The 20,387-nt window shown below is 43.9% G+C and overlaps 2 protein-coding genes across 7 annotated transcripts in view; one reads left to right on the top strand and one right to left on the bottom strand.

The window, feature by feature from the left end:
- Nucleotides 1–1,819: 1,819 nt before the first annotated feature.
- Nucleotides 1,820–20,007, bottom strand: POLR2F (RNA polymerase II subunit F). 2 transcript variants are annotated; one of them, XM_029590146.1, is made up of 5 exons: nt 19,826–20,007; nt 15,208–15,277; nt 3,156–3,286; nt 2,518–2,589; nt 1,820–2,047 (listed from the first exon to the last, which is right to left on the bottom strand). In XM_029590146.1, exons 1-5 carry the CDS (start codon nt 19,990–19,992, stop codon nt 1,957–1,959), a joined length of 531 nt encoding a protein of 176 aa, XP_029446006.1. In that variant the 5' UTR covers nt 19,993–20,007; the 3' UTR covers nt 1,820–1,956. The 2 variants fall into 2 exon arrangements, with proteins under 2 accessions (XP_029446006.1, XP_029446007.1); XM_029590147.1 differs by lacking the exon at nt 19,826–20,007 and adding an exon at nt 19,224–19,362.
- Nucleotides 19,396–20,387, top strand: part of C2H22orf23 (chromosome 2 C22orf23 homolog) — a 55,464-nt gene continuing 54,472 nt past the window's right edge. For 2 of the 5 annotated variants that reach the window (XM_029590144.1, XM_029590140.1), the window contains exon 1: nt 19,405–19,516. Coding sequence is in view for 1 of the 5 variants with exons in the window: in XM_029590139.1 (XP_029445999.1) it covers nt 19,468–19,516 (49 nt within the window). In the remaining 4 variants the exon portion in view is untranslated. Of the gene's footprint in view, nt 19,517–19,714; nt 19,965–20,387 lie in introns of those variants that run through there. The other 3 variants (XM_029590139.1, XM_029590145.1, XM_029590143.1) reach the window with 3 other exon arrangements.

Below are 20,387 nucleotides of genomic sequence, written 5' to 3'. Positions count from 1 at the left end.
AAAGCAAGGGTAACCCCACATAAGATTTGCTTTGACTACTGTGCCAAATTCCGCAGGTAAAAAAAAAAAAAAAGACAACCTGTAGGTAGTTTGATTATATACCTCAGAGACTAAGGATTTTATAAAGATGCCCATAGACCAGCACAATATGAGAATCTGTATAAATAATGCTCAAGGACTTATTTATCTACTTCCTCTCTGCCTCCTCCTCACCAAGATGAAAATCAAGTATTACATATACGCGGATGATATCCAAATTCTCATCCCCATCAAGGAGTCTTTACAAAAAACCATCATTTTTTGGGACAGTTGCTTCCAGGAAATCAGCTCTCTCCTCTTTTAAGATTAACCTAGTCATCAACAAAGACAAGACGGAATTCCTAATCATCTCTCATGATGAAAACCTCTTTACTAGAGAAACAACCTTTCACCCAAATGTTCAACCTCAGGCTGATAACCACTCTCTTCCTACCTTCCCTTCAACAATACCTGATAACTTCAAAAATTCTTCGTACGTAAGAGATTTAGGCACCCTCTTGGACAACCAGTTCAACTTTAAAAGATTTGTCAACAATACGACTAAAGATTGCTTTTTCAAATTACAAGTCCTTAAAAAACTTAAACCCCTTCTACACTTCTATGATTTCCGTTTGGTTCTTCAATCAATCTTACTCACTAAAATTGATTACTGTAACTCTTTGTTGCTCGGTCTCCCTGCTGTAACTATAAAGCCATTACAGATGTTACAGAACTCAGCTGCCAGGATTTTGACAAATACAAAAAAAGAGGGATCACATCACTCCAATCCTTTACAACCTCCACTGGCTCCCCATCAAATATAGAATCATCTACAAAGTGCTTACCATCATGCACAAAAAACCTACACAATCTTGCCCCACTCAATCTCACTTTCCAGATTCGCCCTAACTATTCCACCAGACCTTTGAGAAAAGCATACGTAGGTACCCTCTTCATCCCTCAAGCTAAAACATCTCTAAGAAAAAGGGCCTTTTCCACCGCAGGTCCCTCTAACTGGAACACTCTCCCTCCTGACCTCCAACAAGAGACTTGCCCAATCTCCTTTAAGAAAAAACTTAAAACTTGGTTATTCAAGCTTGCTTTTCCAGAATCCTCTTGTTAGCTTAAAGCATTCTCTCCATCTCTCGCTACACTTCTCTGTTTATTTCTCTCACTTATATGGTTTGATATGTTATTAGTCTCTCTCATTTACTCAGGTTCCCTTTGAAGAGACCCTCAGTCATTTTTTTGACTTTTCCTTTATTTTATTATTTTTATTATTTATTTATATATTTTATTTTATTTTTATTTTATTTTCTTTCCTTTTTATTGGTTCTTCCGCTATTCTCCACTCCTATTTCTACTTATCTTCTTTCCTTCTCCCTAACTAAGCTTAGTACAAGGACAACAAATTTTGGTTTATTCATTTGTTAGACTTTTATTACTTATGACCTTCATTACTATGTTACCCAATTCTTATTTACCGTGATTACTATGTAATTCAAATTGTATACTTGGTTTTTCTTCTCTTTGACTGTGTTACTTAAAGTTGCCTAAATGTTCATTGCTTCATGTAATGCCATCAGGCAAGTTTCTTTTTGTTCTATGTAAACCGGTTTGATTTGCATCTAATGTAGGAAGATCGGTATAAAAAAAAAAAAAATAAAATAAAATAAAATAAAATAAATAAATAAATAAATAAATAAATGATATGTTTGACAATGATGGAGCAATTCTAGAGAGAATTCACTGTCTGAGGTGAGGCTGCATCATTAGTGTGTGTGAATAATACAAGTTACCATAGCATTCTTTATTTTTATTATAAGAAAACATTTGAAAATAAAATCTGTACAAGGTAAAAATGTGAGGTTTTTAAATTAAAGTTCACAGCACAAGAGGCCACCAGAAGAAAGAGCAAAAAGAAAAACCGGAGGGAGATCAGTCTGTGATTATCAGCTCATCGACACCCCAATCTTCATAACTCCCATCTGGCAGGTAGCGGCGGATGATAATTGGGATCTTTCTGGCTCTGAGCAGAGGTGAATGTAAAAAGAAGTTGAAAGAATACAGCTACAGCATTTCTGGACTTAAATTTTCATTTGTTCTAATAGATTGATTACATTTTGCACAAACAATCATTTCCCATGCTTTTTCTTTTGATGAAAATATTTGAAGTTTTTTCAAAGCTCTTCCTCATGAGGTTTGTTTATTCCCCCCTTTCCTGGTCATTAGTCTCTTCAAAGTGGAGGACAACAACCAATATACATCCTAACCAATATATAGATCATGTCACAGGTCTTACTGACTCTGTGGCCTTCTCCCTCCCTCCACCACTAAAGGTCCCTTTGCATCTATCCCACATACGCTAGAACTGTGCCCTTTTTTTTAGCCCATAGCATCTCTACTAGAAGTCTGTTACATATAAAGCTGTTATGTTACAAGGAGCAAATGGATTTGGGTCCGTCCGTCCCCCTCTTTCCTGTAAAATTTCACACTTACTTGAGTTCTTTCATCGCAATCAGCAGGGGGTCAGTCTCTCCCTCCAGCTCTACCATCACTGGGGCGCACATCCTACAGAAAGTAAAATATCTCAAACTCAGTGCGAGCCTGGATTACACAGCTCAGCAATAGAGAAAATGACAGCTCCTTGCTAAAAAGTGGAGTTTGGCAGGGTTTCACCGCAGCCCTCCCTTTGGCTTTGCTTCTCCACACATGTCAGCACACAACGGCCACCTCAGCAAAAACTATGCGATAAGCTACGCCTGCAGTAACAACATGTTGCCACTAGGTAGCGCTCCAGGTTCAGGATACATGCAGCCTGCTACCAAAAAACAGGTCTGATTGTAAACAAGAAATGTAGCCAAGATATTTAAGTCCTTCAAAGGATTGTACTGTACAAATTCTTCAATTTATTCATACCAAGATGCATAAACTACTTTTATACTGATATTTTCTCTTTTGTTTCTTTCACATTGACAGGTATGGAGTCTCATTTGGCTGCTTAAACTGGCAGACGCTAGAAGCGGCATTGCTCATAGACCTGGAAAAGTGGGAGCCCGTGCAGGCTGGCATGGCTGCATAGTTTAACAGAGCTTGAAAGTGTCCACCACCCTGCATCCCTGGCGCTGGGTACTTACGCTATCTGGAGGGCGCGGGTTCCAAGGACTCGGGCACGCTCATACTTAGTCATGTAAGGTGTGGTAATTCGTTTCTGGTTGGCTTGCTGCCCCTCTCCTGAAGGTAGGATTTCAATGTTCTCCTGATCCTCCTGAGGAAAACAAGAAGGAAAGACAGAGAAGCTGAGCAGTGTGTGATAAACGCTAAGCCATCAGGACCCGCGCAGTCCCACAGCTGCTTCCTGATTAGCACATTGGACAGTCCAAAGGAAGCCATAAGACAGCCCTGATAACATTAAACATCTTATTCTGAACATTTATCTTCTCCACCATCTGTGGCATCTTTAAGCTAGAAAGAGACCAAGTAATAATGACCCTCAACTCCAACCTCAAATCCGGGTATTGCCCATGGGCAGAATTCATTGGATGGCGATCGCAATAAAACAATTTTAACAAATCAGGATACAGATGACAAAGATTTGCCCATAAAATTAAGGACTTTTCAATATATCTGCTGATTTCCTGGGTTTGTGTGACCATGATTTGTGATAGCAATCTGAAAAACTCCAGCTGCAGATACCTGGATTAAGAGATGGGGGGGTAGGATCATGCCTGCATTTAGCTGATCCCTTTCTTGAATAACCAATGCACTTGAGCACTAAGGGGTAATTTCACACCCCCACCGAGTGCAGGGCATGCACAATGGGGTAGATTTTCAAACCGCGCGAATTGGCGTACTTTTGCTGGCGCATCAGGCGCAAGCAAAAGTACGCGGGATTTTAGTAGATACGCGCGTAGCCGCACGTATCCGCTAAAATCCTGGATCGGCGCGCGCAAGGCTATCGATTCCGTATAGCCGGCGCGCGCCAAGCCGCGCAGCCTACCCCCGTTCCCTCCGAGGCCGCTCCGAAATCGGAGCGGCCTTGGAGGGAACTTTCTTTTGCCCTCCCCTCGCCTTCCCCTCCCTTCCCCTCCCTAACCCACCCGCCCGGCCCTGTCTAAACCCCCCCCCTTACCTTTGTCGGGGGATTTACGCCTCCCAGAGGGAGACGTAAATCCCCACGGGCCGCTAGCGCACCGGGACGCGACCTGGGGGCGGGTACAGAGGGCGCGGCCACGCCCCCGGACCGCCCCGGGCCGTAACCATGCCCCCGGGCCCGCCCCCAAAACACTGCCGACACGCCCCCAAAACGCCGGGCCCGCCCCCGACACGCCCCCCCCCCTCGCCAAACCCCGGGACTTACGCGAGTCCCGGGGTCTGCGCGCGCCGGTAGGCCTATTGAACATAGGCCTACCGGCGCACAGGGCCCTGCTCGCCTAAATCCGCCCGGATTTAGGCGGATTTAGGCGAGCAGGGCTCTGAAAATCCGCCCCAATATGTACAACCAAAACCAAGTGCATGGCCAGACTCCTGCTTATGGCTTGCCCCTTTTCACTGCTGATCTTATTCTATTTTCTCTTAAGATATTTTATTATAGCGTTCCATTTCTTTCTTCCCCATCAACCTAGCCTCATTAGCCCATCACCACCACTTTAATTCTCTCTCTCTCTCACCTTATTACAGCAGCTGATCTTCCAGCCCCACACCCCTGCTCAACTTTGGGTCCCAGGCCACCACTGTATTCTCAGCTCATGTGGGCCGCCGCTGCCCCGCTGAACCACAGGCTGCTACAGACACTCTAGCCTTTGCAAGCTGCCGCTGCCACTGCCCCTGCTGAACTTCAGGCTCAGTTCCCTATCCCAGGCTGCCGCAGATTCACCTAGGAATGAAGCCTCATGAAGAAACCTTATTTTTCTTTCCTGCAGACCCCTTGTGAAGGCCTCAAGGAGTCCTAGGAGTCTGTGGATCACAGTTCTTGGCCCTCATCTCTTCTCTGTCTAAACTCTTTCCCTAGAGCTTTCTCTGGTATAGCTCCCACGCTGTGGAATGAGTTTTCAAGGCCAATTCACTGGGAGATCAACTATTTTGAGATTCAGGCAACTTTTTAAAAACCTGAGGTTTTTTTGTTTTGTTTTTAATTTAAATAGTTGTATTGTGCAGATATCTATCAACAGAAGTACATAACATAGATAACGATGGATTACTTTTTCTTTTAGTTACTCTATTCTTAGGCTTATATAACTGCCTTATTCCCCTACTTTTAATTCAAATTATGAAATTGACTTCATTTAATCTCTTCATGAGGCTAGGCCTATCGATCTTTAGCAATAGTTTTGGCTTCTGCTCACTTGCTAATTATTTTATTTACATTATTATGGTCTCTGGTATTCCATATTGTTGTATATGGTCTTATGGAAATCTCCACAGTCTTTGGGGATCCATTACATTGATTTGCAGTGGACCTGTACAGTAATTTGATAATCTGAGTTGACCGATTTGTCTTGCCCTAAACTATAATTACATAATGTAGCGCAGTTTCTTATTTTGATGTTTTCTATTATGTTTATATTGATAATTCTTGATGCTACATTGCTGTGTTGGTTTTGCTAACATACGTATACTATGCTTTATATGTGGTTTGTTTATATTATGTAATGTTAATAATTAGAGTGCTATATTTAGTACATTTATTTATGCTAATTTATCTATGTTATAAGCCACTTTGCTCTAGATTTTTTGTAAAAGTGGGGTATAAGCAATAAACCAAATCAAATCTCGTCCCATTGTTTCCAGTACCACCTTTATGCTGATGATTCCCATATTTATCTCTACACCTGAGCTCTACCTAAAACTGAACATGGCCAAGATGGAACTTCTCATGTTCTCCCCCACCCCCACAATCTACTTCCCTTTCCCTCTTTCTACATTTCTGTGAACAACATTACCAACCTCCCTGCCCATTACCTTGGTGTTCTCTTTTGCACCTCTTTCCCCTTCTGTTCCCATATCCAAAACAGTGCAAAATCATGTTGCCTTCCTTTCTCTCTAACATCTCGAAGATCTGTATTTAAAGCAAACCTTTATCCATTCCCTTAATACTTCCCACTTAAACCACTGCAACTTGCTCCTCAAAGGACTCCCACTAAGCCGTCTCTCATCATCACAGTCTATTCAAAAGTTATCTGCTTGGTTTATCTTCCTCCATCATCACTATGACCAAGTAACTCCTCTTCTCAAGTCATTACCGTCCAGTTCAAGCTCCTTGTACTCAGGAGCAAGTGTCTTCATTTTGCAGCTCATTGTCTGTTGCCACTCATTTTGCTCTACACGCCTCCTCCTGAACTTCATTCCTCGGGTAAGTTGCTATTGTCTGTGCCCCTCACCTCCATCATCTAAATCACGGTTTTGTGTCTTCTATCTTGCTTTACCAAATGTCTGGAATTGACCCTCTTGAACTGGTGTATCAGGATGCTGCCCAGGCCACATTCAAATTCCATCTAAAAACCCACCTTTTTTTATGCTGCTTTCAATTCCTAACCTGCCTCTCCCCATCACTTCCAAAGTTCATGGCTGCCACCATTCATGTGTGTCATGGCCAGATGAAGGTCTACACAGGACAAAGAGTGCCTCCTCTGTGTGCTGCTACTGTAAGGCTGCAGTAATGTTTTCTATGGAGCTATCTTTTAAAATAAGTATTTGGAAGAGAAATACAATTTTACTTGCAGACGTTACTGTTTTTTGGCTTGCTCTTCAGACATCCATCCTGCTACAAACTGTCTAACATCCCTTGGCTAGGACAACCTACCACCTCCTTCTGATTATACCCGTCACACTAGGAGCGGTCTTGGGCTGGCCAGAGAACAGACTGAAGCTGGACTCTGGCTGTTCTTTCAAACTTTTTTTTATTAAATGACAAGAAAACAAAACAGAAGCAGCTCTGCTTCCCTTGGTGGTTCTCAAAATAAAGACAGCAATGTAATTCACAGTTCTGCAGTAGTGGCCTTCCCTAGGCTTCCTTCTCTTCCCTCCCAGGCCCCAAGGAAGTTATTACCTCTCCCTAGGGAAATGTCCCAGCAAAATAATTCCCTACTGTGACATGGTTTAAGGTGGAATCAGTCCAGATCTCTGGAACCAGTCTTTTAAGGCAGTGGTTCTCAACCTTTTTCCCATCGTGACACACCTGACAGGCCACGCTCACATGTGTGACACACTGCTCATTACAATTCATGGCGGAAATAAAAAGTAAAGGTCCGGTAATTATTTTTATTGTTTAAAATGACACAAGGAAAAGATACGTATTCTGTCTGAACAGAAATTGCATAAATAGTAAACATCCCACACCAAAACAGCACCAATTTCCAGCACTTAAACAGTAACCACCTTACCTAAGAAAAGGCAACACTGAAAATATTACACCAGGCCTTAAGACACCAATACATCTCCTATTAGGAAAACGGACCAAGTCAGGCTGCTATAGAGCCCTACACAGAAACAACACGCCAGCAGAAAACCTCACCTGAGTCACATGTGCTGACCCTCACCTAACAAAGAATAAAGAGACCAAAACGCATAACTAGAAGCATGCAGACAAAACTGAATTGGAAACTGCAACAAGCCAGAGTCTCTGTATGCAGTGTAACCAAGGAAAAAAAGAAACATCACCCATCCTTATAAAACAAATCAAGACATATAAAATCAGTAGCCATAAAACAATACTAACAAAAAGAACATATTATTTCAAAACAGCTGATGAGTGGCATATCCAATAATTAAAAACTCATAAAAAATTTCTAGATACCAATAAAATATTTCGAAATAGCAGACACAAAGACCCAGTAATGAAAAATAAGGATACAAAAATGTTTTTGCTCTGCATACCTGGGAACGTTTGATATTCAGGTGTCCTGAGATTGTTCTGAATTAGCAGGAGGTGGGGTGGTTTGCTTGGAACTTTCTCCTCTCTCAGTCACATACCAGCGCTCTCTCTCACACTGGCTCTCAATGACACACCTATACACATATGCTCTCAGTCACTCACATATACACATGCTTTTTCTCTCACTTATATAGGCTCTTAATTACACATATGCTGTCTATCTTTTCACGCTTACACACACACAGGCTTTCAATCACATAAATACATGCTGTCTTTTTCTCTCACACACAGACTCTCATTCACATGCTTACAAACATGTCCTCTCTTTCTCTCATTTACATACAGGCTCTCAATCACATACTCACATGCTCCCTCACCTAAATCAGCTCTCAATCACACACAGACACGCATGCTGTCTCTTTCTCTTACTTTCACACAGGTTCTTAATCATACATACATATGATCTCTCTCACACACAAAGGATCTCAATCATACCTGCATACTCTTTCACACAAACAGGTTTTCAATCACAAACTTACACATACAGGTTCCCAATCGTAAACTTACATTCATGCTCTCTCTCTCACAGGCAGGCTCTCAATCACAGACATACTCTCTTTCACATGTACAGGCTCTCAATCACACACATACTCTCTTTCACATGTACAGGCTCTCAATCACACACATGCATGCTATCTCACTCACACACACAGGATCTCAAACACACATCCTTGCTTGCTCATTCACTCTCTCTCCCTCCTCCTCCCCCCCCCCCCCCCCCGGAACTAGCGGCAGCAGCAGCCTCCTCCCAACCCTAACCTCCTTCATTTTCAGCCCTCGCGCGGAGAAAGGAGCCACATGGGCCGCGGGGGTTGACGTTCTTCATCTTTTTTTCTCTGAGCCGCGCTGCTCATTCCTCAGGCCGATGCTGACCAAACTCGCATGGTCTCTTCTTCCCGCGCACGCACCCAATGCTCACCACTTCCTCTTCCGGGCCGCGGGGGGGGGGGGGGGGGGGAGGAAGAAGAGACCATGCCGGTGCCGCCACCTGATTTGCCACGTTCCGCCCAGGCTGACAGCAATTTAAGCCCGGGCGGAGGAGGACCACGGAGCCGCTGGGTCAGTGGGGGACTGGGAAGTGTGGCGACACACCTGCGTGTTCTTGGCGACACACTGGGGTGTTGCGACACACCGGTTGAGAACCACTGTTTTAAGGTATTCTGGGGTTTTCTCCTGTATACCCCTTCACATACCCTTCCCTCAGCTCAAAATTCTCAAGTTGAATGCTTGCCCTTACTAGGGGTATACTCCTGAGAAAACAGACGTTCCTATTTTCCTTCCCTGTCCTATGTTGTGGCTGTCTAATCTTTCTAGGTTTTCCTATCCCCACCTATTCTGGGGAATCAATTAAGGGTTCACTGGATAGTTGATGTGCCTCCTTTGTTACAGTTAGTTCTTTTACTTTGTCTCCTGAGTACCTGGAATACCCAACCTTCCTTTGGCAGTGTTGTTGTTGGACTTTGGGTGTCTTGTACTTCTTCCCATATACTTCTGGGCTTCCCCAAAGTGAGATCTCTGGAAAGGGGTCTTTCTTTAGAATTGGTTAATCCAGCATCAAGCTAGACACACAGAGTCTCAAACTGGGGATAATTGTGCACCAGAACAACTGGGTAGAGGAGCTTGGGCAGCACTCTCCCCTCTATACTAGACTGCCCTGCCACGGTCATCAGTACCACCTGGCTGATTGGGTACTGTTGCTGATCACCAGGTATACAAGAGTGTTGCCTTCTTCTTATAGTTCATATAAAGTCTCTTGAGCTAGCTCCTTCCTAATGAGTGTCTTTCTGCAAAGCTTGTGTAGGACAGTTCATTGAGCTCAACTGGGATCACAAAGTTACTAATCCCCATATACAGATCATCAATATAGTTACAACAGTGAAGTGTCACTAGCTTGCACTCCCACTCTTCATTGTCGAACCAAGGGCACTCTATGACACCGTGCTCCTTCCCTCCACAGTGGGAGCACTCCTGCGGGACTTGTCCTGCTTTAATTTCTACCTTTCCCACAAAGGGCTCATTTTATCTTCTCTTGCATAAGGGCAATAATCCTCCTCAGGCCCATTTCGTGCACAGAGTAAGCCAAAGGAAAAGATATCTGTAGCCTTCCTGCTTGATTGTGCGGTAGCTCAGGGACTTTTCTCCAATAACTCCACAGCCATCTCTGCTTTGAAGGTCCTCCCTTGTCAGTGAACTCTTTAGTCTCTAGTACTGGCTGTGTTGCCAGATTGACACCCATAGCTTCATCTTCTTGTATCGTCAGTCTCTGTGTAAATGACCTCTCCTTCCACAGCTGAAACAAGCTGAGGAGCCTGGTGGCTGTAACCCAAATACTGTATCTGGGGTCCTGCACTCTCACTGCCAAAACAGGGAGCCCGTGAAAGTTGTCTTTCTAGCTTCCACGCCAATTTTGGCATCAACTAAGCCTGATGGAAGGCAACTGCCACTTCCAACGCTTTCTCCAGGGTGAAACCTGAGTGCCAATACACCCACTTCCGCATGGGCCAGTCCAGCCTGTCCAGGAACTGTTCCAAGACGACCTGATTGGCCACTTTGAGGCCTATCTTCACCACTGGTTACAATGACTTACATCTGGCATCTTTTAGCTGCTGAAAATTTTTCTTGCTGAATTCAATCGTGGAGACCTTACTTTGAAGGAGGATAATAGTTATTAATATCTTTTGATTATTTTAATTTTTGAAAAACAGATTTTTTGCATTGCTTTTTTTTGTTTCTTAGGCATTTTTTCTACTTAGTTTTAGAAAGCAAGAGTAGAAGGAGCACTCCCAATACCTCAACTCCCATCCACCCCTACCTTCAGTTCTAACTTTATAGACTAACCCACTAGTTAGGGGGGTGGACATTTGTTGGCTGAGTATCAAAAGGAAATAATTAAGATACATTTAATTACTCTGGAATCAAGTAAAGATTCAGGAGGAGATTAATGAGTATACCATAGTAGATATTTCAGGTAATTAATTTTCAGGATAAGAGAGAAAAATACTGGTTGGTACCAGAAAAAGGAGTAAAAGCAAGTGAATTAGCTCATTCTATGTTTTCTGCAAATAGAACAAATTAAGTACATTTCTTGTAAGCTGATTGGTAGTATCATATTAGATCTTATAGGAGCACTGAGAGGAGAGGATCATCTTGCTGGTGGCTGAAGCAAATCGGCAAGTACTGCTTTGGGAAATTTTATAACTTTAAACGTTTTGGATAGAAGTAAACTATTGGAGCATATTCTTTAGTGTGTTTGTGTAACTGCATTAAATAGCTAGTCAGAAAGCTGGGAGAAGCCAGGAGTTTGTGTGTCTGTATTGAGCTATTCAGAAGGCAGGCAGAAGCCAGGACTTTGGATGTTTTGGTTTTCTTCGCTCCCACCCACCCCTAGCTCATCCTTTGATTTATAGGGAGGAAACACTGTCACATACATAAATAAATAACCAGCCTTTTAACTTAAACCCAGGATTGCCCCAGGCCTTATCAAGATTTTAATTATCCCCTTGTAGGTCACTACCAGATAAATAGTGAATACACTAATAAATTTAAAGGACTCAAATTGTACGCATCCCTACTCCCATAGCAGCTTAAACTTAACTAAGAACTGAACAAAATTAAGAAGAAGGCAGCAGTCCAGCAGCAAGAGGGGGCCTTCCAGTTTTTTGCATTGAGTGTCACATGTATGATTTTTTTATCCACCGGTGAGAGGTTGTATTTGTGCACCTGGTGCAAAGAGCTCCCGTCTCTCAGAGAACAAGTCCAATCTCTGGAGGCTAGAGAGGCAGACTTGGAGGAGCCGAGTCGGACAGATAGGTATAAAGATGAGACCTTCAGGAGCATAATATCCAAGTCCCAACTCCAGTCTGGCAGCTCTGTGTTGTCTTGGAGGAAGGTCGGTCTCCTGGTTGGAACGCATCAACCTGGTGCAGCAGGAAATGATCCTGTAGCAAGAACCTGCTCTTGCACTGTGTCTTGGGACCTCAACATTGTATTGGCTCAACTGATGAAAGCTTCCTTGAGCCACTGCACTCCTGTGACTTGAAGTACCTGACCTGGAGGGTCATATTTTTGGGGGCGGTCACTTCAGCACACAGGGTCAGTGAGCCTCAGGCCTTAGTGATGTATCTATTTTACACTAAGTTTTTTCACAACAGGCTGGTCTTACATACGCACCCTGAATTCCTGACTAAGGTGGTGTCAGACCTTCATCTTAATCAGTCCATCATCCTGCCAACACTCTTTCCCAGGCCCCATTTGCACCAAGGTGAACAAGCCCTGTACTGTTTTCACTGCAAAAGAGACTTAGCCATCTATCTGGAGCAGACAGAAACCCATAAACAGTCCACCCAACTTTTTGTTTCTTTTGATAAGGATAAGTAGGGGGATTGTCATTGCCAAGAAGATGCTCTTGAATTAGCTATCAGACTGTATCTCCTTCTGTTATGCCCAGGCAGGACTGAATCCTGGGGGTCATGTTAAGGCTCACTCTGTTCAAGCCATGGCAGTGTCAGTGACCCACTTGCGAGCAGTCCCCATGGAAGAGATCTGCAGGGCTTTAACATTGAGTGCCATCCACTCATTCACATCAAATTACTGTCTGAGTAGGGATGGCCGACATGACAATAGGTTTGGCCAATCTGGTCTTCAGAACTTGTTTGAGGTGTAAACCCCAATTCTGTTTCTGCCTAGGACCCGTTATTTCTGTTCAAGCTGCGCCCTCCCCCACGTTACCCACAAATCATTGTTGTGCCCATTGGCATTTATTTTGTTTTATTGGTCTCTTTTTTTTGTTTGAGGGGGCCGCTTCTAGCTAGGGATTCACCCATATGTGAGGACTACCATCCTGCTTGTCCTCTGAGAAAGTAGTGTTGCTCATCTGTAACAGGTGTTCTCTGAGGACAGCAGGATGTCAGTCCTCACAAAACCCACCCGCTACCCTGAGGAGTTGGGTTTCCACTACGTGGATTTTCTCATTTTTATTTTATTACTCTCTTAATTTTATGATATAAAACTGAGGGGACGCCATGTGGACACGTGGTAATTTGCATGCGTGGGAATGCTCACCGAGACTCAGTCAATGTTCTAGAAACTTTGACATAAGTTTTCTGTACCGAGCTTCATCCGATTATGTCACCCATGTGTGAAGACCGACATCCAGCTGTCCTCTGAGAACACCTGCTACAGGTAAGCAACTCTGCTTTCTCCCCTATCTACATATTGCAAAAAAACTCATCCTTATGTTCATCCTGCAAGGAAACTTAACACTGTTTCAGTGCTATGACTAGAGCGAAAACAAGCCTCTCCTCCAAGCCTGTAGTTAACTAAGAAGTCACTGCCCACTCGATAAGCTTTGCCATAAATGGAATAGCAGAAATCGGTCTATAGCTAGCATACTAATTTTTTTTTTTTTTATAAAGGAGTTACTATAGAACGCTTCAATCTGGAGGGAAGCACACTTTTCTGCAATAAACTGTACTAAATTTAAGAGGTAATCATGGTCTGTGGCTCCCGATCAAGGACTATCACTGCAAGGACTCAGTTTGACCATAGGTGGAGGGAAGTTATAAAATGGGGAAAAACCCTGGGTAGATGTGAATGAAAGCTCATGGTTCCGTAGCCCAATAAAGGATGGTTCCAACTGAGTTGAGAGTGAAAGCTGGTGGACAATAAAAAAGTGTGTTTTTGTAATGTTGCTGCTTTAAACAGATAAAAATAACAAATGAGGTCCAGCCCCATTGATTGGCCACAGTGCTATGGTATATGAGACTCATGTTTGGGTCTGCTATCCAATGGATGAATTCAGGGACATTATGAAAGCGACATACACTGAGCATGGGGAAGGAGAGATCACAACTGCTGTTACCAAAAGGGCCCTTGACAGCTAATGAGATGCACTGAGAGACAGTCTCACAAGAGACTTCCTTCCAACCCTTAGGGCCAGTGAAGATTCAGTGGTATCCAGGTAGTAGTCCTGGGGGAATTCTGCGCTACTGTGGAATGCAGAATTTGTGCAGAATTCTTCCTTCCCGAAGATTTCCCCCCCTCACCTTGCAGAATCCAGGCAACACCTCCGCTATCAACACTATCGCAGCAAATAATGGCTCGCCTGCCAGAAGAGGAAGGGCAAGATCCCTGGAAGCATACGGAGGCAGCGTGGCATGGGTGAAGTTTGCACAGCAAGCTCCACTGCCTGAAAACCAGGCTAGGACCATACAATCAGCGAGTAAGGAGTTCCTCCTTTGGAGGTATGAGAGCACTAAGAGGGAGGGAGAGAGAGAGGCAGGTTACAGACTCTTGGAGATGACAGTTCTCAAAAGGAAAAGGGGAATAAATGGTGGGTGGTGGTTGGAAAGAGGAGGTAAACATGGACAGTAGCAAAATAGGATTCATATTTCCATTGTTTCTAGGCCAGAAGTGGGAGGTGGAGGTATGAGGGGAGAGCAGGTGAATAGGGACAGGGGCAGAGGTCAAGGGGGATTCATGTTTCCATTTGTTCTGGGCCAGAGATCTGCAACCTCTGACATGTGTGCCATGGCATTGGACAGCTGAGCGGACTGAATTCCACCACGGAGGTTGCATTTAACCAAACATCATCTCCCGCTGCACAGGACAGGCCCCACAGCAGTGGGAGATGATGTTTGGTTAAATGCAACTTCTGCATGTGAGGCTTGGAACTAGCTTACTGATTCAGTAGCGGTGGCAGTCATTGTCTGCTCAGCTGTTCAGTGCCATGCCGTGCCTGATTCAGTAGCGGCGGAAGTCAGTCTAGCGCCATGGCAAATGTACCATAGGTTGTCAACCCCTGGATAGAACAAATGGAATTATGAATCCTCCTTTGACCTCTGCTTCTGTTCATCTCATTTCATCCCATCCCATCCCCACCGCAGCCAACAGTGAACCTCATCCTGCTGGTGGTTGAATATGAGGCCCATGCCCAGGCCCTGAAAGTGTATAGCCTGTGTTTTTGTTCTGCTATTTTGATAAGTGTGCAGAATTTTGCAGATTTTAAAGAATGTGTGCGCAGAATTTTTAAATTTTTGTTGCAGAATTTTCAGTGTTTTTGCACACAATTCCTCCAGGAATAAGGTAGGCTCTCTGGGGCAAGGGTAAGGACTAACAAAAAGGGAAAAGGGGGAAAACCAGTTCAAAAGTAACCTACACCAACTGAAGTTGCACAGTAGCAATTTCTGCAGTGGAATGATCTACCAATCAAGCCCTGGAGTTTTAAAAAGGATTGTAAAGGTCTGTGGGCAACTCACCTCTTCAGCATTATCCAGATCATCCAGTCCTTCATCCTCCTCAACATCATCAAAATCATCTCCATCGAAACTGTGGGCAGTGAAAAGGAAAATCAATCTGTCAAAAGCTGAAGTGTAGATTCATTCCCCAGACTGTGCTACTCTTCCACCCCAATGCCCTGGATGAGGAAGCTCATTGTCTGTCACTCAGCAAGCAGAGGATGCCACATTTTAACTTTATCTGCACATTTAACCTCCACCGTTCAGGCAATACTGCATCCTATTCAAATTAAAATGACACTGAAGTAAAAAACAAAAATGGAGGCTCCTCTTTTGCTGAAGCAGACCAGTTTTAAATAAAATGCGGTTCTTGCCTCCTTTCGGGAATGGTGTGGGATTTGGGCACTTCACACAAAGAGAAACTGAATTATTCTGGAAGAATATCAAACCAAAACCAGAAACCAGCCTTCCCTCACTCCTCTCCCGATTTAGCCTTGGTATCAGAACTAAAGATGTAAAATTCAAAACTGAAGTGCTCCAGAAAAGAGACCTGAGGTAGGTAGCATGAACACAGAGCAAGATAAGGCAAAATATATATCAAAGAAGGACATCAAGTAGCTCTGCATTCTGACTGGCTGTCCCCAAACAGTCCTGCAAACACAGCTGCACTACTCAAGCATTCTTCAGCCTCACACCTTACTCCAGATGTGCAACGTACAAGCAGCAACACAGGTCAGGATGTGCATGCAAAACTTTCACTGCACTTGCTGAAGGATGAGACAAGGGTTCTGTAAAACATGAGGTTATTCCTGGTCTACTACCCACACTGGAATGTGTTTTTGGCTGAATAAATATTCAATCATTAATATCTGATTGCTGAAAGGGTCACTCGCGGGGACAATACAATGGGAATTTTAAAATATCAGATTTTTTTCTCATACTGTTATTTGTAAGAATACTTTATTTAGTTAAGTCTGGCATTTCTTTTTTTAAAGTTCTTCCATGAAAACATTAGAGCCCAGGTGTCACACACTGTTAAGTGTCACTCTGCAGACTGAAGCCACAGTAACTCAGCAACAGCTCAGCAGGACTGTTTAAGCCTGTGGTTTTAGTTTCCACATGTTGCAGAAGATTCTCTTTCTGAACGATCTATAAATGACTGTAAATAAAATACTGCAGCATAAGTGTACACAATTATCAATGATGTTCAAATTCTTGTTTCAGCAATCCTGTCAGAACATCCTTAATTTAAAATACAGAAAACAGAAACAAGTCCTTGAAGGGCAGCTGATTTTTTAAAAATTAAGAAAGTAGTTTTTCAGCCAATGCACAATTAAGTAGAGGAATTTGTTGCAAGAAGATGTGGTCAAGTTTAATATATCAGTGTCGAAAAAGGTTTGGACAAGTTTCTGGAGGCCATATCCATTATTATTACTCAGGCAGATGTGGAATCACTATCTCTTATTTCGGGGAATAAGCAAATGGACTAGCTATTATCGAAGACAAGATGCTGGGCCCTTGTTACGTTTGTAATAGACTGAGGATACTTGTTTAGGGGAGAACTGTCCCAGAATGGACCTCTAAACAAGGATGCACCATGTATTCCACAGCATTCACAAACCCAAAGGTCTCTTAAATGCTCTTCTGAGAAAATACAGATACATCAGAGAAGAGTCCGAAGTAGTATAATGAAATTGAAAGGTGAAAAGGATCAATGTGTGCAGAAAGACAAAGAAATGGCAGAAATATTAAACAAATACTTCAGTTCGCGGTTCACTAAAGACGACCCTGGAAAAGGACAAGAAAATGGAGGGGGGTGGAGTGGATGAAATTCCGTTTACAGAAGAGAATGTAAGGGAAGAGCTAGAAAAACAAAGTAGACAAAGCCATGGGGCCTGATGAGGTTCATCACAGGATAATGAGGGAGCTCAGAGATGTGCTGGTGGGTCCATTATGTGACCTGTTCAATAGATCCCTAGAAACGGGAGTGGTGCCAAGTGATTGGAGAACAGCGGTGGTGATCCCGCTTCACAAGAGTGGGAGTAGAGAGGAGGCTGGAAACTAAAGGCCGGTTAGCTTCACCTCAGTGGTGGGAAAAGTAATGGAGATGCTGCTGAAGGAAAGAATAGTGAACTATCTACAGTCAGAAGAATTGCTAGACCAGAGGCAGCATGGATTCACCAGATGAAGGTCCTGTCAGACAAATCTGATTGACTTTTTTGATTGTGTGACTAATGAATTGGATTGAGGAAGAGCTTTTGATACAGTCCCACATAGGAGGCTTGTAAATAAAATGAGAAGTTTGGGAATGAGCATCAAGGTGGTGGCCTGGATTACAAAGTGGTTGACGGACAGAAGACAGTATGTGATGGTAAATGGAACCTACTCTGAAGAGAGTGGTGTTTAGCAGTGTGCTGCAAGGATCGGTGTTGGGACCGGTCCTGTTCAATATCTTTGTGAGAGACACTGCAACAGACTGGACACCCCGGAAGGAGCAAAGAGAATGAGACATGATTTAAGGAAGCTTGAACAATGGTCACAAATATGGCAGCTGGAATTCAATGCCAAGAAGTGCAGAGTCATGCATCTGGGGTGTGGTAATCCAAAAGAGCTCTACATCTTGGGGGGTGAAGGGATGTTGTGCATGGAGCAAGAGAGGGCCCTAGGGGTATTAGTGTCTAGCGATCTGAAGAAGGCGAAGCAATGCGACAAGGCTATAGCTAAAGCCAGCAGAAAGCTGGTCTGCATAGAGAGGAATAACCAGTAAGAAAAAAGAAGTGATAGTCCTCTTGTACAGGTCCTTGTTAAGGCCTCACCTGGAGTATTGTGTTCAGTTCTGGAAACCATATCTCAAAAGGGACAGAGACAGGATGGAGGTCCAGAGAAGGATGACAAAAATGATGGAGGGTCTCCATCAAATGAATTATGAGGAGAGGTTGAAGGACCTAAATATGTATACCCTGCAGGAGAGGAGGAGCAGGGGAGATATGATATAGACCTTCAGATACCTGAAAGGTTTTAATGATGCACAAGCAACAAACCTTTTCCATTGGAAAGAAATCAGTAGAACTAGGGGTCACATAATGAAACTCCAGGGAGGACGACTCAGAACTATCAGGAAATATTTCTTCACGGAGAGGGTGCTGGATGCCTGGAATGCCCTTCTGAAGGAGGTGGTGAAGATAAAAATGGTGAAAGATTTCAAAGGGGCATGGGATAAACACTGTGGATCTCCTCAATACCCTCCCAACCTACCACCCGAATACTCTACCCATTGCCTGGTAACTAACAATGGTGTATGTTATTGATGTACTCAGTGTTCTCTAAATCTTATGAATGTTAATGTCAAGAACCATGGTGAACTAGTGATTTTCACTTGGAACAACAGTTACAAGACCTCTAAATAACTTGCTGGTGTGTGTGGGGGGGGGGGAATTAGATTCAGACAGCAACCAACAAGGACATTGGATTTTATGGTCTTGGAAAACAAATAAGCATGGGGGTAACTTGCTGGTGTGGTGGTTACTACCCTTAACCAACATGCCTGAAACTTTGGATGCAAGTCTAACATTGCTCTCTGCTTCAACGGCAAGACAGGAGAGAAAAAACAAATCCTTTGGAGTATATGCGAATTGTTGCTGCTCTCTAGCAACTAATCCAAATAATAAAATAATCACTTCTCCGTCCTTATGGCTCAGATCAAGGTCTAGGCTATGAGCAGAGGAGTGCTCCATCTGTGCCTTTTGGCTGAAAATGAAACCTGTATACTATCTGGGGATGGTGGGGGAGACGGAGTTAACATCCTGTCTACCCCCCCGGCCACGATGATATCATATGATCACTGTCAAACAAGGAGGCTTAAACCTTCCTTTTAATAATAAATACAGCGCAGACTGCGCTCCTAGTATAACAGCAACAGAGAAGAACGCAGAATGATGACATCACGGAGCTTCCAACAGCTGCAGGAAGAACTGAGGATGAGACAGGACACGGCTTCTCCTCTTCCCCACTTCACTCGACCCCTTCCCTCCTCTCACTTGTCTTCGTTGTCCGACATTGCGCTTTAGCAGCACCTCCTCCTCTTCAGTTACGCGTTATCGCGACCACGACCCGGAGCGGCGAGTTCCAGCGCGCGCTGGAACGCAGGATGACACGCGAGAAAAAAGAGCGACTCCAGGCGCAGGCGCGAAAAAGACGGGAGTGACGTCACTGGACAAGGCGTCAGCGAAGCTCCGCTTTCGGAGGGGGTCACCTGCTCCGTTGTCATGGTGATGGCGTCGGATGCTGCAAGGGCGAAAGGCGAATCGGAGGAGAAGCGGCCCGAGAGCAGGTACCGGGGGTGGGGGGAGGGGGAGGACGAGAGGTGGGGGGTGGGTGCTGTGAGCGTTCCTGGTGCTCCTCTTACCCCTTCCCCAACCATCACTCACATCCGTGTGATAACTCCTGGTCCTCGGGTGCAGCCCGAACCACTTCTAGCTTCACGCGCCCCCCCCCCCCCCCACCCCTCCTCCCGGTGCATTGTTGAACTTATCTCCAATATTCCTGAGCAGAAATAAAGGTCATTAAACAAAATCAAATATACATAGCAGGGGCTCTCAACCTTTTTAAACAAAGAGGCGCATGTGACATTTCAAATCACCGAGAAAGAAGAGGGTGGGGGCTGGTGTCCCTTTGGAGTTTTAGTGAGCGCCGCCGGGTCGATGGGTTCTCGCTTGCATTCTCCTGTGATTGAAATGCTGCAGAAGGGGAGATGCGGGTGACAGGATTCCTGAAAAAAGGTATGGCGGATACGGTCTCAGTAAACATTTTCCTAAGAACTTGGCAATCCTGGCACAACCCTGGTAATCCTACTACCTGCCTTGCCTTTTCTTCAGCATCTGCATCTGTCCCCTGGAATAGTGGTGGTGGTAGTGGGGTGATGTTTGTGGTACACTTTCTTCCACTCACCACCCCATACACTCTTGCTCTCTTCCCTCCCCATTTCTCACACCTGTCCTCCACCCCTCATCTCATTCCCATTGTATATATATATATTTTTTTTATTATTGCATTAGTTATTTCATGATTATATTGTATGTTAAATTTGATTGTAAACCACTAGATAATGTATTTAGTGATTGTATTTTACGTTTAATTTTATTGTAAACTGATTGGATAATTTGTTTTTACATGCAGTATATCAAATTTAATAAATATTAATA

This window comes from Rhinatrema bivittatum, chromosome 2, assembly GCF_901001135.1.
Source record: "Rhinatrema bivittatum chromosome 2, aRhiBiv1.1, whole genome shotgun sequence".
In the NCBI taxonomy this organism is placed as follows: Eukaryota; Metazoa; Chordata; class Amphibia; order Gymnophiona; family Rhinatrematidae; genus Rhinatrema; species Rhinatrema bivittatum.
Note: the sequence above shows the minus strand (reverse complement) of the source record. Positions and strands in the feature narration are given on the sequence as shown.

Coding starts and splice junctions, on each gene's coding strand:
- POLR2F (XM_029590146.1), bottom strand. CDS start 19,992: ATGTTTACTGAGACCGTATCCGCCATACCTTTTTTCAGGAATCCTGTC. Junction 3,287..15,207: donor ATCTGGATAATGCTGAAGAG/GTGAGTTGCCCA, acceptor TGTTTTCCTCAG/GAGGATCAGGAGAACATTGA. Junction 2,590..3,155: donor ACCCGCGCCCTCCAGATAGC/GTAAGTACCCAG, acceptor TACTTTCTGTAG/GATGTGCGCCCCAGTGATGG.